This window comes from Spermophilus citellus (genome assembly GCF_964194105.1).
Source record: "Spermophilus citellus genome assembly, chromosome: 6".
Classification (NCBI taxonomy): domain Eukaryota; kingdom Metazoa; phylum Chordata; class Mammalia; order Rodentia; family Sciuridae; genus Spermophilus; species Spermophilus citellus.
This window is the reverse complement of record NC_138187.1, coordinates 30,302,548-30,328,322: the sequence shown is the minus strand read 5'-3', so window position 1 is coordinate 30,328,322 and position 25,775 is coordinate 30,302,548. Positions and strand designations below refer to the sequence as shown.

The 25,775-nt window shown below is 45.6% G+C and overlaps 1 protein-coding gene across 2 annotated transcripts; it reads left to right on the top strand.

Annotated features, from left to right (window-relative positions):
• Positions 1-217: 217 nt before the first annotated feature.
• AGFG2 (ArfGAP with FG repeats 2) lies at positions 218-24,662 on the top strand. 2 transcript variants are annotated; one of them, XM_081297443.1, is made up of 13 exons: positions 218-582; positions 10,050-10,143; positions 10,964-11,079; positions 12,909-13,062; positions 13,586-13,751; positions 14,458-14,583; positions 15,362-15,394; positions 20,992-21,112; positions 21,312-21,397; positions 21,561-21,641; positions 22,445-22,573; positions 23,142-23,227; positions 23,505-24,662. In XM_081297443.1, the coding sequence occupies exons 1-13, from the start codon at positions 362-364 to the stop codon at positions 23,562-23,564; spliced, it is 1,473 nt and encodes a 490-aa protein (XP_081153569.1). In that variant the 5' UTR covers positions 218-361; the 3' UTR covers positions 23,565-24,662. The 2 variants fall into 2 exon arrangements, with proteins under 2 accessions (XP_081153569.1, XP_081153570.1); XM_081297444.1 differs by lacking the exon at positions 15,362-15,394.
• Positions 24,663-25,775: the final 1,113 nt, after the last annotated feature.

Here is a 25,775-nt window from a genome sequence, read left to right as displayed (position 1 = left end):
GGCAGTGGCGAGAGTGGGCGGGGACAAGACGAGGGCACGCACAGTTCTTGCAGCCGGGGTCTCTGCGGGCCAATGGGAGAAGCTTGAGGCCTGAAGGCAGTGGGGCGTGGCTTTGCAGGCTCCGGCAACCGGAGGCTGTCCCAGCTCGGACCAATCATAGTGAGGAGGTGGGAGAAGATTAGCCAATCAGCGTGCAGGACAGGCGAGGCAGGGGGCGGTGGAGTCTCGCGCGGACGCCGCCGGCTCCTGAGCTTCTGTCAGGGTTGCCGGGCGTGCGAAGGCGGCGGAGGCGGGAAGGTGGCAGTGGTTGAAGGAGCGATTGCCGAGTTGTGGGGAGGAGGTCGGAGGGAGGTGGGCAGCGATGGTGATGGCAGCCAAAAAGGGTCCAGGCCCGGGTGGCGGAGTCGGCGGGGGAAAGGCGGAGGCGGAGGCGGCCTCGGAGGTGTGGTGCCGGCGGGTGCGGGAGCTGGGTGCCTGCAGCCAGGCCGGGAACCGCCACTGCTTCGAGTGCGCCCAGCGCGGGGTCACCTACGTGGATATCACCGTGGGCAGCTTCGTCTGCACCACCTGCTCCGGCCTCCTGTGAGTGGACGGGCGTGGGGAGGACAGGGAGCAAGGGCAGAGAGCCAGCCCAGGGGACCACGGGGATCCCAGGTGGTCGGGGAGGCCCAGCTCCGAGGGGCGAGGGCGGCGGGGGAGGACACAGTCGCGCCAGACACGGTCAGAGGGTCGTCTGCTGCAGAGGTGTTGGGAAGGGAAGCACAGGGGAGAGAAGAGCAAGCTGGAGTCGCGTTGCGGAGAGAAGGGTGGGGGCTGAGGAAGGACACCCGGAGACGATGGAGAAATTCCCTGAGGGAAGCGAGGCGAACTGCAGGTGCGGAGACAGAAAGTGTGGAGAATTGAAGGGAACCTGGGGTGAGCTTATGGAGTAGGGATTTAAAGGGCCAGAAAATGGCATACACCTTTAAAGGAAACTTCTTGTAGGTGGAAGGCAAAAAGGTAGGGAAAGCTGGACTCAAGATGAATAGTGCCTCCCTCCCCCCCTTCTGGCTATGCCCCTCCTGAAGTGTCAGATGCAGGAACCAGTTGAAAATAGGTGAGTTAACCCAGCCTAGAGATAATATCAGATAGGGAGCCAGGGTCCAGGGTTCAGGTGCAGACCTAATCTTGCAGAGCTTTGGAATGCTACCCAGAAGGTTGACTTCTTATGAAATCTCAATAGTTGAGAACCAGAGGGTTACCGTAGTAGAGAGCTTAACTTTTTCAAAAAGTATGGGATGAGACATCCTTAAATATAATCATTTACACCTTTTTGTTTACCTGCATCTAGTCAACTCTTTCTAAATTGGGGAGGGTTTGTAATGCTACCCTTGACACTGACACTGTATTTGATCATGCCAGAGATACTTTTAGCTTCAGTTCTAGCCCAGATTTCTGCTTGTATAGTAAGGTTCCATCACCCCAGCGGATGATCTGATTAGATGCTTGATTAACATCTGATACCATTCATAGATCTCTATTTTTTTTGTAAGTTTTCCAAGGGATTTATTTTGCCCTTTTTTTAGTATTAATATATGTTGTTTTCTAAACAAGAAAAGCTTTCCTTGCTCTTACACCTTTAGGAGCCAAAAAAAATAAGCAGTATTGTTCTTGCATGACAGATGGGAGAACAGAAGCAAAGAGGTTTAGTAACTTTTCCAGTGCCATATGGGGGTTGCTGTTTTCAGCACTTGTTGTTTGATATTAGTTATGATCATGGCAGACCAGAAATGAGGAATTTCTGGAAACCTAAAATACTGTTTGGAACTATTTCTCTACTTTGTTTTACCTCCTTTGTCACATTTATATGTTCTGATCATCCTCACTCATATGTTGTAAGGATGAACTTCATTTTGGTCTGAGTAAAAGCCATTGTGACTCTTGGGACAATAATTTAGAACCCCAAAAGGAGTGTGCCATGAGACAGATTCTCAAATGAAGTAAGAGAGTAGAGACTTGAGACTGAGAGAAATACTCTGTGAAGACAAGGAGGAAAGTTTTGGAATTATTTATGTAGCATAATGTAGAAAGAGAAAGGGCTGATTCCTGAAGATGCTGTTATGAAAAGGAAAATTGGATTATAAGGTCTGGGAAGAAATAAAGGAAAGTAGGGGGGATAACATGGATGGTCCCCAAGAGCTAGGTATTGGAAGAAAATATCAGGAAATGGTGTTAATCTATTTCTTGGTTAGTGGTGATGGCATGGAAGAGAAAAGTCTGAATAAATAGGCAGTGCTCTCACATCGTTATCATTTTCTAGATCTTGATTTAAAGTATTCCACAAATAACATTTCACTTCTGTAATGAATATCCCTCAATCAGGACAGAAGGAAGGCCAAGGGATCTGGGCCACATTAAAAACCTGATTTCTTTTGGTGGAAATGTTAACTCCTTAAATATCCATGCACGGGGCTGGGGATGTGGCTCAAGCGGTAGCGCGCTCGCCTGGCATGCGTGCGGCCTGGGTTTGATCCTCAGCACCACATACCAACAAAGATGTTGTGTCCGCCGAGAACTAAAAAATAAATTATTAAAAATTCTCTCTCTCTCTCTCTCTCTGTCTCTCTCTCTCTCTCTGTCTCTCTCTCTCTCTCTCCCTCTCCCTTTCCCTCCCTCCCTCCCTCCTCTCTTACTCTCTCTTTAAAAAAAAAATATCGATGCACAATTTTCAGAACCTTACCACTTTTCCTCATGGTCCCTATCACTATTGTGGGTCTCACTAATGAAAAGTCAGATGCCAGTGATCAGGGCATACACTAGATGGAGGTGGCTATGGCCTAAGGATTGATAGTTTAACAGGGAATTATCTAAGGAGGCCTGTATCTCTCTGGAATGTATGAACCTCAAACTCATACATTCCTGTGGGACCAAATAGGAAGAATCAACTAACCCTTTTGAAGATTCAGGAAATTCTGGGGCTGGGGTTATAGCTCAGCGGTAGAGGGCTTGCCTCACACTTGTGAGGTACTGGGTTCGATCCTCAGCACCACATAAAAAAATAAATAAAATAAATAAAAGGATATTGTGCCCATCTTTAAAAATATATGTTTTAAAAAAAAGATTCAGGAAATTCTAAGCCAGGCATGACAGTGCATGCCTATAACCCCAGCAACTCAGGAGGCTGAGGCAAAAGAATGGTAAGTTCCAGGCCAACCTCAGCAACTTAGTGAGACACTCTCAAAATAAAAAAAGGGCTGAGGATGTAGCTCAGTGGTAGAGCACTACTGAGTTCAATCCCTAGTACTGCAAAAAGAATTTCTAGAAAGGACGTATTTTGGTAAAACTTTATGAGAATTACTGAAGGAATGAATTCTGGAGACAGTAGACTTTAGAGAACATATTTTAGAAGTTAGGAAATGAGAAGTGAGGACAACACTTTGTTAGCAGGAAGTAAGACTTGAGTGAAGGATCAAGAGAATGGGCCAATGAATAAGGCTGAACTGAAGACATGGTGAGATAAGAAGAGAAATATCAGGGAAAACTCTTAAGAGAGCTGGAGTTCCCCAGGGTATGACTGTTTGCCCAGGCTGTGGTGGAACTTCTCATTAGAAATTGGATTTCTGATTAACATGGATTAGGGCAAGGCATATAAACCTTTTACAGGAATCTTAAAGTATTACCTGTGTCCCTGCTATGGGAAAGGCTAGGAGCTGGCAGGTATGCAGAATATGTGAGGCAGGGGGATGCCTTTTTCTGGCTGCCAAGTGAAGAGGGCACACAGTCCAGCAGACAATGAAGAGTCCTGGTCCATAGTAACATGCAGACCAGTTAGCATCTTTTTTTTTTTTTTTTAAAGAGAGAGTGAGAGAGGAGAGAGAGAATTTTTAATATTTATTTATTTTTTTAGTTCTCGGCGGACACAACATCTTTGTTGGTATGTGGTGCTGAGGATCGAACCCGGGCCGCACGCATGCCAGGCGAGCGCGCTACCGCTTGAGCCACATCCCCAGCCCCAGTTAGCATCTTAAGTCCATGTGTTGATTGCCATAGATTAGAATTTTGTGGTAGTGGGAAGTGAAAATTATGGTAAGCCAACAACCTGCACATTTATTCATTCAGTTAGCTGACAAATGTTTCTTGAGTCCCTATCAATGTTTTAGGTTCTGGAGATAATGGTAGCCTCAAAACCTCCATCTTCATATAGTTTGCTTCTTAGTGGAGGCCATAAAAAAGTTCTTCTGGGCTGGGATGTAGCTCAGTGGCAAAGCATCTGCCTTGCATTTGCAAAGCCCTGGGTTCAACCCCCAGTTCAAAAAAAAAAAAAAGACAAAAAAGAAAAGGAAGTCCTTCTATATATAATTGTAGGTAGTGGTAAGTGCTTTGAAGTAAGATAAAGCTTAGTTGGGTTAGAGAGTGATAGGAGCTCACATTGAGATATGATGCAAAGAGAATATTCTTTGTTAAAATGAGGGGCATTTTGAAGGGACATTTTTTAAATACCATCCTCAGCAACCCAGCCAAAGAAAGAAGACAGCAGGATTGGCTTTGTTTTGAAGGCCAATTTTCTGTTGACTGTGTTTCAAATATGTCTACCTCTTAGGAAGAGGGCATCTTCTGAGGGCAGTGAGCAGAACTGCCAGTGGTCTCAGCTGGCTGGTTTGGCTGATGGAGCAAAGCTGACTGTTCCAGCCAAAGTTGAATTTCCTAAGATCTGAAGAAAAATCCACATTTTAATATTGGTGGGTGGGTATGACTCTGCCTTCATCCCTGCGTGGATGAGCTCATTCTTGCTCTTTTTTAATGGGAAATATTTTTTCAGCTGTAGCAAAAACCTATAGCGTTGGTGTGAGGGCCTGAGAGAGGCTGCTAGTTTCTGTCGTTTCTAAATTTACATATGGGCTGCCATAATTGTAGGTCCCAAATTTGACCTAGTTTTATTGATTTGGTTTTCTTCCAATACCTAATTTCCTTAACCTGGATTCAGATCCTTTTAATTTTCCCATATGCTTATTTATTTAGTTACAATTTCAACTCCTCTACTAAAGGATGAGCCTGCCATTTAATGCTTTATATGGGGTAGAAATTGCTACTAAAAAAGCATCTATTTCAAAGTAATGCTTTGAATATTCTTTCTTGTTCTGGTTTATCTGATTACCTCTTTGGATAAAAGACTATTCTTCAGAAAGAAAATGGACACTGAGGCCTGTGGTCTTGTTGACATCAGGGATGGTCACTAACTTTGACACCCATTTTTTTCAGTCAAGTATGACATGCTTCCATGACCTTGTTGTTTGGTCTTCCTCTAGTCCCTTGGGTCTCAATAATGGAGACTTATCCCTTCTACTTCTGCCCAACTTTATTTTAATAATGGAAATCAACTTAAGGTGGGTAGAGCTCCGGGCTAGGTGTCAAGAGATGTACTTGACAACTGTTTATATAACTGACAGATTCCTACACTACTTGTGCCTTAGTTTCCCTTGTCTGGCTTATTACTAATAATTCTGAGTTGAAGTATTTGTATCTCCATGGAAGGAAAGGTGTAGTATGTTGTTCAATAATTCAGTACTTTTCCATCTTTCTGGGTTGAGGATGTGTACATATACCTTGCGCCTAATGAGTCTCTTTGCTCTCTCCCTACCTCCCTCACCTTTTATATTCACTTCTGCTGGGCAGAAGTGGACTGGGCAGGCTACTAAATGACTGATTTAGGCACTTTATTATAGGGTCCCATGAACAACTAGAAAAGCCCCAAGGAAAGTAACAAATTACCGAAAGATATGAAAAGAAGAAAGGGAAATGAGAACATGTAAAAATGTTTTGGAATTGAGACTAAAGAGGAACATAGCTGGTAACACTATCAGGCCTCTACCAGGCTCTGCCCAATAGGAGAGCTGTTTATTATTTCTGCTGAGGAATAACAAAGGAAATGGGTTGGAGCAAAATTGAGATTAGAAAAAGTTTTCTTAAAATTAATGATATTGACCCTGGAGCAGATTAAAAGAAAAGCCTTCTATTTGGAACTTTTCAAAGTCTCTAACAGGGACTCTTAGTAGCTTGAGTCCGAGAAAAGAGCTAAATGGTTTAGCTGTCATCTGCTTAGGCAGAGGAGTGGAATCCCAGGAACAGAGAAACCCATTCTAGGGTAAAAGGATTTGGACACAAATATTAAGAGGTGAGGAATTCCCAAGTTCAAATTTGGCACAAATAAAAGAACTTGGGTGCTGGGTGGAACTGTTTTTTTCCATTGTTGACCTGACAGAACCTTCTTATCTGAGCAGCTGAGCAGGTTTGATGCTTTTATGGAGCCAGATCGAAGCAAAATATAGGCCAGCTTGAGGGTGATGACCACAGGAAAAGCAAAAGGTGTGGTATTTGTGGAAATGGTTGTATGCTTCATGGAACCAAGGGAGAGGAGAAAGAAGGAAAGAGAATTGGGCAGACTAGAATTTACACTGGCAAGACTTGCCAAGTATTTCAGAGTACTTCAAATGTTGCAAGGAACCTAGTGAAAAAGAAACTAAAGCAGATAAAGACAGCACAACTAGCTTAAGGCTTGAGTCCCAGTAATATGCTTGCTTTCAATTGGAAAAATGTGCCTTATTCTGGACAAATTGATATCTGTTTTTGCCTAGCACCTCGGGGGTAAAAGTAACAGAAAGGATCTGCTGTGGTAACAGAAGGGCAGCGCCTCCTTCTAACATTCTTCTTTTAGGAAGAACCTGAGAGTTTTGTTGGGGACACTGGGTACATATCAGAAGGTTGGATCTGTTTAATTCCAAGCCAGTGACTCACATCTGTCCAATTGCATAGCCCTGGTGTGTACCCAACAAAATGCAGCACACCTAGAACATTTGCTTTCAGCTGCTGGCAGGAGAGGGTTCATTTCTAAATTGCATCTCTCAGCCAGCAATGGCTTCCCTATGATTCAGAAAGAAACACTCTGACTCATAAGCCATGTAACTAGGCCCTCTTCCTGAGCTGCAGAGTGTTGCCTTGTAGAGAATTCTCCCTGCCCCCAAACTGTGGCTTTGGTTATACATAATCCAGTCTACAGACATCAAGGTCAGAGCAGTGCTTTTTGTACTGTGCTGTGGAAACATCCTGTTCCATCAGATTCATTTGGTCCAAAGCACTTAAATCACTTCTTACTTTCTCTGCCTTTCCTTTATCCCATCATCCCCCATCTCCATGCCCCCTGCCCCCCCCAAAAAAGAACAACTCCAAGCTCAGCCATAAGAAGTTCTGTTGTTATAAGCATCCCCTTTTGATTGATGCCTGGGTGAGCTCCCCTCCTCCCCCTGACAAGGAAGCGCACCTCCCTGTTTATATTTTGCTAACAGTTCCTGGTTGTCCTTTCAGGAAATGTCAGTGACCTTCATGTGATAGGCTTAGGATCTGTTTTTCTAATGTAAACATAATACGTTTTACCATTCCCATGACCATTTCTCTTCTCGCACTGCTGTGTCCTGGAGATACATTCTTCCTAATCTGTCAGTGTCTGACTGAATAGCGTCCTACACTGTAAAGAAGTACTTGTATGCAGGCTTCTCGAGTCCTTCTTGTAAGCTCCTGGGGGTCAAAAACTAGGTCCTGATATTTTTGTATCCCCCAAAGTGCCTACCATGTGCACAGACCTGTGTCTGTGCAAAGCAAATATTTGTTAGTGGGAGATGAAGAGGAAAGGACCAGGTTCATAAGCACAGTGAGGTCAACTCTGGCCAGACTTCAAAAGGCGGGGCATTCTGAACCAGAGAAGCCTAGTGGTTAAGGTGAGAAGAAGCAATGGAAAGAGTATAAAAGCAGCCTGGCTAGAATTAAAAATGAAATCAGGCTGAGCCAGTAGCAAGAGAGGCCTTAGGAGAAAAAATTGGACTGTCTCAGAAATGTGACTATAAGAGTCTTCAGGGAAGATCATATTTAAGAGGTATTATTTGGTGCACACCTGTAATACCAGCAACTGGAAGGCTAAGGCAGAAGGATCCAAGTTTAACACCAGGCTGAGCAGCTAGCAAGTCTCTGTCTTGGGGAGGGGGAAGCAAAAAAAGGCCGGGGAGGCACACAGTGGTGGAACCCTTGCCTGGCATGTACGAGGCCCTGGGTTCAATCCCAGTATTAGGGAGGAAAAAAGAGCTGTTGTTTGAGTTTGCTGTGTCCGACTAAAGCCTTCCTTTTGGCTCTCCTGCTCTTGTTTCCTTAGGGCATCAGTCAGCTTTGATATTGCTTGTCTTTTCTAAGGGCATTTTGAGACCCTTTACTTGAAAATCTAGCAGCAGAATTGTTGAAAATGATCTCCGCTGAAGCCTCCTGTGTCCTGTCCTTTGTTAGAATTCCTTAGTGAGTAATTTATCATCCAAAAGAGAAGCCGCCCTTCACTGTTCACTCTGTACTGTGTCATCTGTCCCACTCCCCGCCCTTCTCCTGTCACTTACACTGACAGGTTCTCTGCCATTCTCACAGACTCGTCAGGAGCACCTTTGTTCTGTGTGTGCACCTGTGAGCGTGAACATGTTTCTCCACCTTCTTTATGAATTTTCAGGATTTCCCTTTGGTAAATGTCCTTATCTATTTCTTCTCCCTTTGTTTTCCTGAGGACATTAGCTGGGACCCTATTCCAGTTTTATGGTCGTCCCTCAGTATCTGTGGGGGGAAGATTCCCCAACCCTTATATAAAATGGCAAACTATTTGCATAGAACCTACGCACATCCTCCTGTATATTTTAAATTATCTCTAGATTACTCATAATACCTGATACAATATAAAAGCTATCTACATAAATAGTTGTTCTCCTGTAGTGCTTAGGGAATTATAATAAGAAAAAAAAAAGTCTGTACATGTTCAGTACAAATGCAAATTTTTCCCCAAATATTTTTAATCCACAGTTGGTTAAAGGTATGCATGCAGAACCCATGGTAACGGAGGGCCAGCTGACTTTTTAATTCTAACTTCTTGATTTGCCCGGTTTCTTAAAGTTCAAAGAGGTCTCATCCGCTGTGACCCTCTTTCCTGCATGTGTCTGATCTTTCACTCCCAGATCAGGTTCATTTGTTTGGGTTTGGCTAGTTGTGTTTTAGCATAATGAGGGCAGAAGGTCTAGACCAGAGTAAAACTTAAGGTGTAAGGAAAGGTGAACCCATGAAGCCCCAGCTGGCTTAGCCCCAAGTTTCCCTATTAGAATACTCCAGAGACTAATTGAGTGGAGGTAAGGACGCCTTTCCTGCTGTATTCTCTACAGGATGGAACTGGACCCCCTGGGAATTAACAGAAAACACAGAGCAAGCACAAAGCATCTCTACAGGATATACATTCTGGCCAGTGCCATCCTCACATCCCATGGTTGAATATGACTTCTTCTTGCTTTTTGAATAGATCTAGGCAATCTGGAATATTCCTTTTCTCAAAGATGGCTTCCTGAAAGAGAGGGTCCCTTCTTATACCCCCCAGCACACCACCCTTTTGTGGAGCCCAGGAGAGGCAACTGGCTTAGGGATTCTGGTCACCATATCAGGAATAGTTGTGGGCCTTCATTTTTGCCTTCCCTCATGATTGAGGGGTTTATATTTTCATAGTCTCTGGGACCTTGGGATATGCCCTATCTTTGAAACAATGGCAAAACAGGAGATGGGACATGGTCACATGCCTGAGTTCTTGGAGGTAGCTCCTTAGCCTGTTGGGACCTGAGCCAGGCTACAGGAAGCTGTTTCTGGAGGGCAGACCCTGCTTTTTCCTCTCTAAAATGATTAGGTCACAGTGTGTCCCTAACTCTTCCCTGTCTCTCATTCAAGGCTTCCAAAACATTCTTATGTTCCTTCTTTCTTGGAATTAAGAAGCAGCTTTGAATGAGGTTCTTATCTCTTCACCCCATGCTTGGGATCAAACCCGTGGCCTGATGCATGCTAGGCAAGTGCTGTACTACTGAGCTCCTCAGCCCCAGGTCTGGGTGGGGGCTCTTTCTTTCTGAGCCTAGCTTGTATGCTGTTGCTTCATTCTTCCTCCTTCCCCCTCTTCTCATAAGCAGACCTGCAGTGCTAACTGCATTATACTTCTCTTGCTTTCTATTTCTCCCCCACAGGAGAGGCCTGAACCCTCCTCATCGTGTCAAGTCCATCTCCATGACAACTTTTACGGAGCCTGAAGTAGTATTTCTACAGTCTCGTGGAAATGAGGTGAGCTCTCACCAAGGGAATGGTGGTAGTTGCCTTGTATACCCACAGAGCTTATCCTCAAGTGTAGAAAAACCCCACAGTTTTCTTTTGAGGTCAAGTCTCTCTTAATTTTTTAGTATGTGAGATTTCTTGTACATGTATATTCGTGAATTTAAAGAAACTTAGTTATGTAAATTGTGGTTTGTCCAGTTTGAGGAGGGGGGGGCAGGAGGAGCAGTGTCTCTGTAGGGGTTGCCCCTGGGCAATGGGGATGGGGCAGTTAGCAGTCTGTGTTGCATTCAGAGTTGATGGGCCAGCCCCTCCTAGTGGAGCTGGGGTTGCTCTGCTGCCTTGAGCCTTGACTACCTGGGTTTAAGTCTATGTCATTTACTTGAAAGTAAGTTAAACCCCTTCCTAGGCTAAATCTGCCAATTGGAAAGTTGCTACATTTGGTTTGAGCAGTACTTCTAACTTGCAAGTGATTAGTTTACTTAGACAGGAATATCAAGGGCTCTGAAAATTCTCTCTGATCTCATCCCCACCCAAATTTACTTTTCTATAATTCTTATGGCTATTTTCCTTTTTTATTGTGCATCACAATATGTAATTATAAATTTATTTTTTATTTATTTAAGATATGACCTCCCCATTAGATCACAGACTTTGTGAGAATAGAAATTATGTCTTATTTGTTAGATATATCAGATCCTAGCTCTGTGACAATGCTCAGTAAATATTTATTGACAAAGACATTGAAAGTGGTATATCAATGAAAGATACATCTTTTCATATTTCAGTTTCTCTGCTCCATTTTCTCTGTCACCTGGCTCTATTCCTTCAGGTTTGCAGAAAGATTTGGCTGGGTCTTTTTGATGCTCGGACATCTTTAATACCAGACTCTAGAGATCCTCAAAAGGTGAAGGAGTTTCTCCAGGAAAAATATGAGAAGAAAAGATGGTAAGAAAGAAGAAAGAGATTGCTATGGAAACATGAGTCTAAGATGTGTTTCATCTGACCTTCCAATGTCCAAAGTAGAATTTAAAATTAAAGCTAGGTTTGGGCTGGGTATGGTGGCACATGTCTATAATCCCAGCAATTTGGGAGGTAGAGGCAGGTACATGTGTATAATCCCAGCGATTTGGGAGGCAGAGGAAGGAAGATCACAAAGTCAAGGCCAGCTTGTGCAACTTAGCGAGACCCTGTCTCAAAAAAAGGGGAGGAGGTCTGGGGATGTGACTCAGTGGTAATGAGCTCTGGTTTCAGTCTTCATTACCAAAAACAAATAAATAAATAGATTAATTAATAGGGCTAGGCATGTAGGTCAGTGGTAAAACACCCTGGGTTTTCTTCCCAGTACCAAAAAAAAAGCTAGATTTGGGTTCCACTCAGATTCAATCAGGGCTAAATTCTGGCTTCAAAATAATAAATTAACATGAAAGAACATCTTGTCATCAGCTCCCAACCCAATCGCTTTTGGCTCACATCAAGTATAGCTCCCAGTCCAGCAATTTTGATGTCCCCTGTTTTGGGGAGACTAGCCTGTAGAGCAAGGAGGTGGGCTTGTAGAAGTGTGAGCTAGTTTTTATAACTCCACTGATCTTTATATGGGGAGAGATGGTTGCAAGCTACACATCCTGTAGCTTTATGCTTTTCATCAATCATCTTACCCATGGTTTATAGGTATTCAGTTTTCCTAATGAGGAAAACATCATCTCCATTCTCCCTTGCCTTTTTTACCCCCAGGTTTTCTCTCCTCTTGTTGCTCATTGGCACTTATATATAGTTAAGGTAACTATTAGGTGGAGAAGAAAATTCAGAGAGAAGGGAGACTGACATGGATAAAACTACATTTTGAGTTCCTTATTGGAGTATCTCAGAATTAGATGCTTACTGAGCAGGGACTGCTTGTGCTATGGTAGGAGGGGATTTTTATCAGAAGTAACATGAGCTGGAGGACAGGATAGATTGTGAGCACTAAAAGGATGAGATATTGACACCTTTTCTGTGGGCTTGAGAAGGAAGAATCTGAAGAAATATCCAGAAAGTAAAAAGGGTGACCTTGAATCAGAAATTGAAAAATAGGCCCATCAGCATTATTGAATGTATTATTACTTGAAACATGCATGGTTTGAGAGGTCAAAATAGGAGGGGGGAGGAGCTGGGGTTGTGGCTCAGTGGTAGAGTGCTCACCTAGCACGTGCAAGGCACTGGGTTTGATCCTCGGCACCACATAAAAATAAATAAATAAATAAAGGTATTGTGTCCAACTACAACTAAAAATAAATATTATTTAAAAAAAAAAAAAGAGTACTGGGAGAGGAGGAGGAGAAGGAGACACAACCTAGAGTAAATTCTGTGTTCCTGCAGAAACAATGAGCATCAAAGTGCTAAGGGGCAGCCAGGGCAGTGACTCACGCCAGCAATCCCAGTAACTCAGGAGGCTGAGGCAGGAAGATTCCAAGTTCAAGGCCAACCTCAGCAACTTAGCAAGACCCTGTCTCAAAATAAATAAAAATAAAAGGGACTGGGAATGTAGTTCAGTGGTAGAGTCCCCCCTGGGTTCAATCCCCAATATGGGGGGGGGGGAAATGATATGCTCAAGGACAAGATCAAGAAAGAGGCAGAACTTTACTAAGTTGCTGAAATTCCTTTACCCACAAAAAGGTGGTCAATAAATGAAAAATAAGAGACACCTTTGACCCCTATTACCTGTGTTTTCCTAAGCACCTAAGTTGAGCATGGTCCAAGGTTTTAGCTCTCTCTTTACAGTCTATTTTTCCTCAAAGGTATGTCCCCCCAGACCAATTCAAGGGGCCCACTTATACCAAAGGCAGTGCCTCCACCCCTGTCCAGGGTTCCATCCCAGAAGGGAAGCCCCTGCGGACACTTCTGGGGGATCCTGTGCCACCTCTCTCGGATGCTGCCTCCACTTCAAGCCAGGTAACTCTCAGAACTGCCCTTCAGGTTTACGCTGAGATTTGGATTAGACAGGGCAGGCTTGAGACAGGGGTTTCATTTTCCTGCTGTTACCTGTAGCTTGCATCTGTCACCCTGGCCATCCTGTCTTTTGGAAGACAGAGCCCAACAGGAAGTGGTATTTAGGGAAGTCAGTTTCATCTCCAATCCTGACCATTCCCTCTGAGGAACAGAGTGGGGGCCAGGATACTGCTTCTAGTACCTGGAAAGATGAGGCAGCAGCTCCAGGGCACTGTCGGAGACATTCATATTTATTGCAGGATTACTTGACTAATGCACTCTAAAATATGTGGTTCTGGGAATGGTTGTACTGAGAAAAAAAAGGATGATTTGAGTTATGAGAGGAGCTGAGGCTTCTGCCGGGAAGCCTCTCAGTTGAGAGGAGGCGCTCACTCTCTGCTCTCTCCACTTGCCTGTCTGGGGGCTTCCTGGGGAGTCATAGAGGGGTCTGGTTCTATCTAAATGCCATATGCAATTCTTCTCCAAGTCTGTCAGCCAATCTCAGGCTCGGCCAGCCCAGGCCCGGACCTCCCAGCCTCCTCCTCATTCTTGCACCAAGAAAGCCAGCACAGACCTGCTGGCTGACATCGGTGGAGACCCTTTTGCTGCTCCCCAGGCAGCACCTGCTTTTGCGGCATTCCCAGCCTTTGGGGGTAAGAGGAACTTGTGACGAACACCCCCTATAATATATACACCTATAACACAAGACATTTAGTCCCTTGGGGTGCCCAGGTTTCCTGTGGTTCTAGATCTCTCCACACCAAAGCATGTGATGGTCATTCTGAAGCAGCCTGGATGGAAAGATTCAGGTGGAATAGTGAGGCAGGGATTCCATTCAGGAGTGCAGCCATGAAGCACTGTAGCTGGAGGCCCCTTGCACCTCCTTAAGAACACTAGAGGAGCCTTTTTATTTCTTTCTCTTTATAAACATGGAAGGAAAGGGATTAGCATGTTCCTTTTCCTTGCCTTCTTCCCAGACACCAGCAATAGCCAGTAGAGGGTTGAACAAAGCTATATCTAGTCTCCCTTTTGCTTTTTCAAGCCCCTTGCTCCACCAAAAAATTCTTTCACATAATCCTGCCATAAACTAGGCCTTTAAGAAAAAGTCATGGAGTGACTTTTATCCTCATGGAGTGAAGATAAAAGATGGTAGGGAATGAACTTGGAGGCTTCTGAATGCCCCTTTCCCCACGTCGGTCTAATTCTCAGCCCCAGACTCCTTCCGTTTCCCTCTGAAGAGGACCTGTGGAAAGGCAGACGTCCTGTAAGAGCAATCCCTGGTCTTTAGAATTAGCACACACATTATGTAGACATGCATATGCTTTTTCTTCACATAACCTTTATATTCCCTCTGCCTAGTCCAGACACCTACCCATGGAGGCTTTGCCAACTTTGATGCCTTTGGCAGCAGCCCTGGCTCCTCTGCCTTCGGAAGCCTCCCTCCAGCGGGCCAGTCCCTGTTCCAGACCCAGCCAACCCCAGCAGGTAAACTGTCCCACCAATTTCCTTTCTGTCTTCCAACAGCATCAGCCGTCCACATCCATACATCACCCTTCATTCACATCCCTGCTGATAAAAAGAACTGTACAAAGGAAGCAGCACAGAGAAGCAGCTCTAGGAGAGGACGAGTATGGTCTGACACATGCCTGTCAGGGAGAGGGGGTGCTCTGGTTCTGTTCTTCATGTAAGGAAAGTGGCTGCAGTTGCTGCAGGGGCTGTACATTTTCTACCCTGGAAAATATCTGACTGGGAAGTCGGAAGACCTAAGTTGAAGAAAAATTGAGTAAGGACAAGACCTTTTCTCTAAAGTGCTCTGATTTTTTGTGCCATATCCTGTCAAGGGGCTGGGTCAAGTTCACTTTCTTACAAGTACCTACTTATGCCACTGGAGCTCTGTGTAGATCATTTTCTATGTGATAAAAGATATTGTAAATAAGAAAGCGTGAAAGGGACAGAGAGAAGCTATAACATGGAAAACAGACTTTTCTCCAGAAGTCCTCACCCATTCTTCTAAGAGCAAAGGACTGTTAACTTTGGTTCTTATGCAGGAGACTCTCAAGACTCTTTAAAGCATTTGTTCCTCCGAAAGTCCCCAGGCATCAGTCTTTGTAGCCTTCAGACTGTCATTCTTTTAGACATCCTGGACACAAGAGAGGGCAACTGGGGTGCTGTAGAGACCAGATGTTGGGGGACAAGCTAGTGACACACCCTCTCTTTCTCCCTTCCTCTAACCTCCCTTCCCCTGCTCCACTCTCAATGCCAGCCAGTCGGATGCTAACTGGAAGCTGCAGCTTTGGTAAGTCATTCTTCCCACCCTACAGCCTACCCAGGGTCCTCTGATCATAAAGTTTTGAAGTCTGAGAGTGTCCTTTTAAAATGGGTATAGCTCAATGGTAGAACACATGCTTAGCGTACATGAGACCCTAGGTTCAATTCCCAGTACCACAAAACCCAAAAAGTTATAAAATTGAGCCACTTTATAGATGAGGCAGTGAAGCAGTTTACCTGATTGTGGAGCCTGCAGAGTGGCAGAGCTGTGACTTCTTGACTCTCACTCTGCCCACAGCCTTCCACTGTGCCACTGAGAATTGCTGTGTTGTTTTTGTTTTTATTTTTTAATGGAGACATTTTATATTGATAAAAATTAAAATTGTCAATTAAATTAAAATTCATAAAGACGTTCTTATAATCATGCCCTTAAAGTAACTGACAGTATAACCTTGAGATTCACAAAGTAAAAACTATTAGACATATTTAATAAACCAATGCAGTAGTAGACTATAATATACTCTCACAAGATAGATAACATTGATAAATAAGAAAGCAAGAAAGAAGAATATAAGTAGAACTTTGTAACCTGTAGATCCCTTCTTTTCTTTCCTTCTTTTTATGGTGGTGGCATGCACTCTACCACTGAACTGCATCCCTAGCCCAAAATATGTTTTATTGTTAAATATATGACCCTTTTTTAATTTGACCATGTACTAGGAAGCAAAAATCTCCATAAATTCCAACAGAGAAACAGTATAGGTCACTTTCTTATAAGTACCATGTGCTGACTACCCCACTGGAACTCCACATAGGTCACTTTCTATGTGATGGAAGATGTTCTTAAAAAAAAAACTTTAAGGCATGGAACAGATAGAAAGAAGATATAACATAGAAAACAAATAAAAGTTAATATCCATGAAGTATTTGTTAAGCTTCTGTAAGTAAGAAAGAAAGAATAGGAAGATGGTTAAGAGATACAAACAGATGATACTCAGAAAAAAAAAAATATGAAAATAATCCTCAACCTAACAAAGAAGAGAAATGCAACAAGGATAAGATAATTTTTCATATTATATTGGCAAAATTTTTAAAGATTGATATTGGCCAGTATTATGTGGGGAAAAATGGACCCTTTGGGCACTGTTTGCCACAGTGTAATTGACATAGGAATATCCAGTTTAGCAAGGGAAAGGGAGTGGGAGCACTAGATGTAACAGCCTAGAGGAGGTTGCTTCTTATTTTATTTATCTGTTATTATTCTAGTGATGCTGGGGATTGAACCCAGGGCCTCACACATGCTAAGCACATGCTGCCTCACTGAGCTATACTCCTAATCCAAGGTTGTTTTTAAACTGGCCCCTTCAGAAGAAATGCCTTCCTAGCATAATTGATTGCTTTAAAGACAAAGACAAAGCTTATGAGACAGATCCAGAGAGAAAGAAGACCTCAGCAGTCCCACAGCTGTCCCAGGCATTGAACCTTTTGTCCAGTATCTAGTTGTCTCAAAAAGCAGACACTCTGTAGCCAAACCCAGGGCCAATCAACATTTTCAAAGATCTTGCTATGGCCTGGAGCATTCACATAGTATGTCAGGAGGAAGGAAAGATTTCCACTTTGCAGTTGAGGAAATTAGCTCACTCTGGCCAATAACTTGGCTAAAACCAAATGCTGATAAGTGGCAAAATCCATTCACTTTCTGCCAACCCATACAAGAGTGTGCCTATGAATGTGACATAATGAAGTATTGCTCTTGGGGCTGGGGTTGTGGCTCAGCGGTTAGAGCGCTTACCTAGCACCCGCAAGGCCCTGGGTTTGATCCTCAGCACCACATAAAAATAAATAAACAAAATAAAGGTATTGTGTTCAACTAAAAAATAAAATATTTAAAAAAAAAGAAGTATTGCTCTTACCTACCTGTATGAGGTCCTGGGTTACATCCCTAGCACTGGTGGGGGGGGGGGGGGAAACATGATTGGGAATGGAGTAGGAAAAGAGATTTTGAGGTGAGTGTCTCTTTTGACAAGACTGGTTTTATTTTTATATTTCTGAGGAGCAGTATGGAGAGGTGAGATTTCTAAAACTGCAATTTCCCTAAAACCCTTCTAAGGCAAATGTGTAGAAATCAAGCTGCATGGAGTTGAGGCTCTGTGAGTATATAAGCAGCATGTGATATGTGCACAAGGGCTCACTATCACTTTCAGGTGGCTTCATGTGTAAAAATGCCCCCATGTGTGCAGGGTCCTGAAGCCACCTGGGTTAAGGCCAGCTCTGCCCCCTAGTGTCCACAGTGAGGCACAGCAAGCCTGCCCCCTGGCAGGAGCTGAGCCTCTCCCAACCTGGTAAAGTGGAAGGCCTGGTCCTCACTGGGGAAAGCTCTAGAAACTTGAGGATCCAGGACAGTGCCAAAGAATCTCACTCATCTGAGGAGAGGGAGCTGGATTTGCTGGAAAGTCCATTTACTCTGAATCAGGCAAGGGAAAGGCTGGGGCCTGGAGAATCAGTAGAACTTCACCTGCCTTACATCCTGTGGTCAGAGGCTGGATGGCCAAGTGTACACAGTGGCATTATAGCCTTGCCTGGGAGGAAGCTGGGAGCTTGAACTTGTTCATCTAGAAAGCCTGGGCATTTGTGAGGGAGGTGGCCAAGGAGGCACTGACACTCAGGAAGATGAAGCTGTTCTCCAGGACTGGTTACAGGTAGGCATAGACATCTTGTCACCCCTGTTCCTTTCTGAACTGCTAGGTATTGTCATTTATGCCAAATGCCTGTCACAGGGAAGCTCCCTCCAAGAAGGATAAATACAGCCTTTAGCAGAGGAAGAGCATAGAAATTCAAATTACAGTTCTGAGGCATTCAGAAAGTCCCAAAACTGTGCTGATGAGAAATCAGGCTGTGGTCATAGGGGCCAGGGAGCAGTGAAGATTTGGGAGCCAGCCTGACTTTGCCTTTCCTTTGCCTTGAGTCTTTATTTTTCCCTTTCCCTTTTTCTTCCTCTTGTCTGTCAGGAAAAACAGATGTCTCTGTTTGCAAATGTTACCCCCTTGTCCTTTCCCACTTTCTACAGGGTTTTTTCCCATCGGCCATCTTACCTGAGTTTCCCCGTCACTTTTTCTGGTCCTTTCCTTTTTTCCTACAGATATTTAGTTTTCCATCCTACATAATATTTCTACAGCCTTATCCACACCATCTCTGCATTCTTGCTTGCTTTCTATAACTGTGCCTCTGGAAAGAGGAGTCTGTAGACTTATTTACTTTTTTATCTTCCTGTTTTTCCATTTTTTAATACATTTTTAAAATATTTTTTCTAGTTGTAGATAGACACAATATCTTTATTTATTCATTGTTATGTGGTGCTGAGGATTGAACCCCAGTGCCTCACACATGTGAAGCAGGTACTCTACCACTGAGCTGCAGCCCCAGCCCATGTTTTTATACGTTTGAAGGCATAATATATATAGTATTCTACACCTTGATTTTTTTAACCTAACAGAACTATTAAATCTTTTTTTGACAATACATTAAGAGCTTCCTTATTCTTTTTTTATTTTTATCTTATTTTTGATGGTGGTGAGGATCAAGTCCAGGGTCTCAAGCTAGACACACACTCTACACACACTCTACAGACCTTTTTATTCTTTTTTTTTTTTTTTTTTTTAAGAATTCCCAGCTGGTAAACTTGTCTTTCTTTATTTTATGTGGTGCTAGGGATTGAATCCAGGACCTCACGCATGCCAGGCAAGCACTTTACCACTAGACTACACCCGTAGCCCCTCCTTATTTTTTATAACTGCATAATACTCTATTATAGTATGTATATGTCATGTTTCATCTAATTAGTCCCTTGTTGATGAATATTTGTGATGGTTTTGCTACTAATTAGTGCTACACTTAATAATTATCCTACATGTGTTATGCTTTGCACATTTGCAAGTTGTATTTGTAAGAAAATTCCTACCAATGAAATTGCTCTAGTGAGGAACACAATTGATACAGAAATAAATGCATATCACTATAAATATGTTGAGTGCTCCAAAGGAAATGAGATTCTGGACACAGTGGTGCATACCTGTAATCCCAGCAGCTTGGAAGGCTAAGACAGGAGGATCTCAAGTTCACAGCCAGCTTCAGCAACAGCGAGATGCTCAGCAACTCAGTGAGACCCTGTCTCTTAAAAAAAAAAAAAAAAAAAAAAGGACTAGAGATGTGGCTCAGTGGTTGAGTGCCCCTGAGTTCAATCCCTGGTAAACCGCCCCCCCCCTTCTATGAGAAGAAAACCAAGATCAAACCAGGGGTCAGGGAAGGCCCATCCACAGATAGTCTTCTGTTGAGCCCAGGGTGAGCAGGAGCTAGTGGCCATGACCATGGATGGGGCCTATCCTTGAGGCCCTAGTCCAAAAAGGTTCAAGGAGGCCCTTGTTCTCGTGGATTTCCATCTGAAATAGCCATCATGTGTTTGCCTCTGCTCCTGGAAGTGGTTATTTCTGTCATAGGTATGATAGATAGTGCCTTGCATTTGAGTTATACTTCACAGATTTCAAAATCCTTTCACATGTCTCACAGGGTCTTTATGGACACAGTATGAGAGGGCAAGAAAACAAATAGGCTCAGGAGAAAGGGATGGTTTGCCAGAGTCACAGCAAATGGCAGAGCCATGTCTAGACTTCAGTTCTTCTGACTACCCATTCAAATATCCAGTCCTCAAGTACTGGACACTGTCATGCAGTGGACACTTGGTAAAGTGAATTTTACTTCAGTAGTAATGAGTCTTCCAGCACACTAAAAATAAAGCCTTTTTGCATTTGTGACCACAGTTTACCTTTACAGCAGCCCACAGTGATCACCAGGGTCCCACGATATATAGATAAGTCTGAATACAGACAAGGAAGTTTTGGGGAAATTACAGGGACTTGGGCCAGGGGGCTCCCCCTGAGATGAGATTACTTGGAATTATCAGGACTCTTGGTCCTCGTGCTCTCTAAGGTTTCCAAGTGGGCCTTGCCCTCTGTGCTGCTTCTCATTGGCTGTGAAGATGTCGTCGGGGACAGGAGAGCCTCTCAGTTGGCCTGGCCCCATTTGTGAGCAGTGCACCCAAGCTCAGGGTGTCAGTCAGGGGCCTTCTGCGGGGGCAGCTGGATGGGAGAGTGCTGACCGTTGGAGACTCTGCTTATCAGCTCTGGTGGCATGTGCACAGTCCCTGCACAGCTCCTGAGTGTGCTCCAGACTTGCTGTCCTTCACAGTGCCTCAGCTTGCTCCTTCATGTGACATGTCAATGAAGAAAAATGCTGGTTTGAGGAAGGGACAGACTTTTCCATCTGGGATGTGTCAGCCAAACTAGAGGAGGAGGGAGGAAGGCCTGACACAGGACAAATTATTTTCTTCTCACAGTGGAGGTGTCACATGCTAGGGAGCTTCAGGAGGGCTGGGCTGCCACTGCCCAGAACTCTCAGTGGGAGACAAGTCTCCCAAGTTGGGTGGTCTGTGGAAAATGGGCTGGCTCCAAGAAGCCAGGATGCCCTCCTGTCATCCCTCCACCCCACTCCAAAACAGCCCATCTCCATCTCTTCTTCTGCCCTTTCCTCCTCTCACCCAAATCCTGCCTTTTCTCTCCTGTGGTTGCCCAGGGAGTAGCCAGTCAGCTCCGTTTGCTGCTGCTCCTCTTGCAGCTGCCAGCCAGCCCAATAGCCTCACAGATGTGGGCAGCCTCCTGGGACCTGGAGTGTCAGCTGGAGGTGTCCCTGGCAGGTATGTCCAGAAATGGAGGGACTCGCCTTAGAACTAGCAGCACTTTGCCAGCCTGATTGCTCCCTTGGCCTACTCACCTCCCCTCATGCTCCCTTCTGGTCTGTGAGAGCACCATGGGTTTTTGTCCTCTGATCCCCTGCTCACCTTTTGTCCCTGGTCCTGGAGGAGATGCATCCTGGCTTTTCTCCCTATATGACAGCATCTTCGGGATGGCTGGTCAGGTCCCCACCCTCCAGTCTGCCACACCTGGCAGCAGCAGCAGCAACACAAGCCTTGCCTTTGGAGGTGAGTCCTGTCTGTGGGTACCAGGGCCAAGAGAGGGGGGATGCTGGACAGAGAGAGGCACACACCAAATTTAGAGGAATACACCATCATCACTGAATAAGGCAAATAAGAAAAAAAAGATAACTGTCTCTTTCTCCTGCCTCTCTGGTTTCTCCTTGGGCAGCCTTCACCAATCCTTTCACCGCCCCCACCCAGCTCCAGCTGCCTTCCACCAACCCGTTCCAGCCCAATGGCCTGGCCCCAGGTAAGCCACCTGCACTGTCCCTGCCTTGTTCGGACTCTGCAGAGCATCACCTCACCTGCAACTCCCAGCCCTCACCTTTCACGGTCTCCCCCTACTCCTGCTGATGCTACTATCTACCAGCCCGGCCCAGGCCCTCAGTTCTAGGCTGCCCAGCAGGATAAAGGAAAACCCCGTGTCACAGAACTGTAGGATTGGTTTAGGGGAACCAGTTCTGAAGGTTGCTTTCATGTTGACTCGTAGTGGCAGTGCTTCTCCTGTCTCCATCATCCTGTGTCCCTTGGGCACCCAGCTTCTTTCCCTTTTGTGCCCCAAGTCTAAGTCACCAGGAAACTCAGTGAAAGTGCACTCCTTTTGTCTGCCCTCATTTAGCCAGGAACTGTGCTCTCCCCACCCTGGCCCTCCACAGCCTCTGCTTCTGTCCCCTCCAACTCCTGGTCATCTCTGTCCTTGGCTCACTGAAGCTTCAGGGCTGGGAAAAGAAGAACAGCTGCAGAGCTGAGCCACAGGTGGAGCCATGCCGAGGGGCTCAGAGCAGGGTAAAAACTCTCATGTGTGCAGTTTGATAGTCACAGAGAGCTGCCCCAGTTCATTGCTGTGCCTGCGTTCATAATGACTGTGCCCTCCACGCCACAAGCCCCATAAGCAGGAAGAGGGCAGGTTCAGAGGTTGCAGGAGAAACTGCAGAGTTCTGGGGTTCATGAAGGATCCTGTGCCCCACTTCCCACCAGGGGGGTTTGGGAAAAGTTGTTCTTAGTCCATCTGTAAGAAACTCGCTTGGTTGAGTCTCATGTCTTATTCCGCAGGGCCTGGCTTTGGGATGAGCAGTGCTGGGCCTGGTTTCCCCCAGCCAGTGCCACCCACGGGGGCCTTTGCCAGCACCTTCCCCCCAACACTGTTTCCCCCGCAAACCTCACTGGCTCAGCAGCAAAATGGTAAGAAATCCAGATGTGCCCTCCTGTGCCCCCTGCTGCTTACTCTTCATGGACTGAGTCCTTTCGTGTCCCTGGGGGTTGGTTCCAGCACACCTACAGATGCCAAAATCCACAGATGCTCAAGTCCCTTATATAAAGTGGGGCAGTAGCTGCACGAAACTTCTACATGACTTACAAAACCTAATATAATGTAAATGCTGTGTAAACAGTTGTTTTACCCTACAGTTTAAGAAATAATAATCTAAAAATGCCTATGCCTATTCAGTGCAGATGCACATTTATATATATATATATATATATATATTTTAAATCTTTGGTTGAATCTGAGGATGTAGAATCTACTATACCCATCCACAGACTTCTGCGTTAGTTTCCTTTTTAACCAGTAGGGGGACCAGGGGAGCAGCAGAACAGCCCTTGTCCCCTGACGGCTTTATGTTCTTTATTTCTGAATTCTGGAAGGGCCCCTCTTGCTGTCACCTTGGCATAGAGCCTATGTCCTCCAGGACAGTGGGCGGCAGCATGAGGGTCCAGACTTGTCAGCTGAGTTACTGCTCTTGCCTATCAGGCTCCTCCTTTGGGGACTTAGGATCTGCCAAGCTGGGACAGAGGCCACTGAGCCAGCCAGCGGGGATCTCTACCAACCCCTTCATGGTGAGTGCCCCAGTTGGCGCTGGGAACAGAATCCTTCCAGAAGGAGCTGTGCACCCTTCCTCATGGAGCTCTGTGTCGCCCAAGCCAGGGAGGAGATCAGTTATAGGGCTTCAGTTCTGGGCCCTGTCCCCTCTAGTGCACCTTCTCCCTGACTCTCCCCTTCCTCAGCACAGTAGCTTCAAGAGAGAAAGGGATCCTGAAGTATATGTCTGTGTTTCTTCTATGGCCGACAACTGTTCTCCCCTAATCTAATAACTTTCTGTTGTTTTCTTTTTAGACTGGAAGCTCATCGAGTCCATTTGCCTCCAAACCTCCAACCACAAATCCATTCTTGTAGCACTGTGTCTTGGGGGCCCTCTTCCCTGCTTCCTGGGGCCCCTCTGCTCCCTAGAGCTCTGGTGACCACTTGCCTGAGGGCATCTCTATGGCTTTGAGACCAGAAAGGGCCTGGTTTGCAGGGCAAGGGCCCTGGGGAAGGTGGAGGTGCTAATGCTTTGCTTGGGGCTTCCAGATGAATCTGTCTTGGGTCAGCCACCCAGAAGCTTCCTCCCTTCTCCCTCTGCCAGCTCCTTCCCAGCAGGAGGCCCAGGAGGACTGAAGGCAGGACTGAAGGAGGAGCCACGGCGGTGTGTTTTTTTTCAAATTATTAATTATGAAGACAACCCTCCTCCCCTGCCCTTGGCATATACATGGAGCTCCCTGAAGACCGAGGAGGTCGCGGGCATGGCCTGGATGGCCTTCCCCATAGGACCCATGCTTGCGCCATACCCAGCTCTCCAACACTGTGCTCCTCCTGGACACTACTGCAGTGGGGAAAGCAGGGGAAAGATGAGGCATGGCAATGGTGTGGGAGGGCGGCCAGACAGCCCAGTGCCCTTGGTGCCCTGGCGGGGCCACACATGCTTCTGTCCACTTCCTTTTTTTGCTTCCCCAGCTCATCCAGTCCTGGCACTCAGGAGGCTAGTTTTACCTGCATACTGACACATACCCAACTTCTGTCAAGCACTTTAGTTAGCCGTTGGTGTCATGTTTGGATACCAGTGTTTTATATTTATACATAGAGAGAATTTTCTAATATAGCCTATTATATATATAAATATATGTACACATATATATGCACATCACACCCAGCTGTGCTGCCTCTCCCAGACAGCTCTTTAACATGGGGAGTGGGAGAAATCCCCATCTGTGCCTGGACCACCAACACTGAGGTCCCAGGGAATGGGGGGAGGGCAGCCATGTGTCCTGACCACCCCAGAGCCTGGGTTTTTCCAGGGAAAGGCTTCATGCAGTTGACTGGGACTTGTTTTTTTGTTTGTTTTGTTTTCCTTTCTTTTTCCACATGCCTCACCCCCTACCAAATCTCTGCACCAAAGCTCGTTGCAGGCAATGTTAGAAAGAACTGCATTTGAAAGTAAAGGAAATGGCTCTCTGGTCTTGCTTTGGGCCAGCCTGAGGGATCACAGGTCAGCCAACTGACTGATTCTTGACTTGGCTCCACCGGTCTGGACTGCCTGGGCTGATGACCAGGCTGTGTTAACGGACGACAGGACTCATGACTGGACAGAGCCAGTCCCTGTCTGAACCCGAGTCCTGTGTTAGCAAGGGGAAGGAGCATATCAGGAGTCCGGGGACAACCCCTGCGGATATTGGGCTTTGTTGGATGTAGTGAAGGGGCAGTTCCCACCAGAAGAGGCAGCTGCCACTTGGAGACGGAAGTGGACCCAACGAATACATCAGCCTCCCTCCCCACCCCCAACTGTTATCAGCCTCCACTACATGTTTCTACCCCAAGCTGTTGTGTCAACAGCCAGGTGTCTGGACTGTTTATGTGGTGACAAGACAGTCACTGGGTAAACACCTCTGAGGCTGAGGCCTAGGACTTGGCCTTGCTGTTTTTAACCCAAGGCCAGGAAAGGCCCCTCCCCTCATACCATTGCCCTGGAACAGCCCTTGAGCTGTCATTCTTGGGATTGCTATGGGTCTTCCACTGACAGCAACAAGGAAATGTAGGGATTGGGTCATCAGTTTATTTGCTTTGCAGAATTTGCTGGAAAGACCTCTAGTTGCTGCTGTTTGCCCAGCCAGGCTTGGCCTTCTCCTTTTTCCAAAAGTCAATCTCTACCCCGCCTGAGTCTGTGTTCCCACTCATCCAGCCTCTCCCCTCCTCTCTCTTGTTGGGGGTCTCCCAGGTGTACCCATCCTTTACTTCCCATGGAAATTATCTCTTCCTGCTCTCCCAGTATTTTTCTCTACCACTTGTTTATCACTCTGTCCTCCCTACTGCTGTTTCCCATTCTTTCTTTCTACTTAGGGCCAAGAGAGAGAAGCTAAAATCTGGAGCTTATTTTCCCCTTAGCTTCAGTCACCCTTTCCTAGCTCCAAAAAAACACTGAGGTTTGAAGAGAGCTAAATGGCCTTCCACCTGCGTTTCAGGCACACCATGCTGTCTCCCAGGGATTTTCTTACTGCCTTCTTGCTGCATGGGTTCTGGGCCTCCCTGCAGCCTTCCGGTCCCTCCAGTCCCTCTGTCTGACATGGACTCTAG

What these genes read in the sequence shown, in the direction of transcription:
- AGFG2 (XM_081297443.1), top strand. Translation starts at nt 362, where the DNA reads ATGGTGATGGCAGCCAAAAAGGGTCCAGGCCCGGGTGGCGGAGTCGGC. An exon ending in AACTGGAAGCTGCAGCTTTG is followed by an intron (nt 15,395 to 20,991) that starts GTAAGTCATTCT and finishes GTGGTTGCCCAG; the next exon opens with GGAGTAGCCAGTCAGCTCCG. An exon ending in CACAAGCCTTGCCTTTGGAG is followed by an intron (nt 21,398 to 21,560) that starts GTGAGTCCTGTC and finishes CTCCTTGGGCAG; the next exon opens with CCTTCACCAATCCTTTCACC.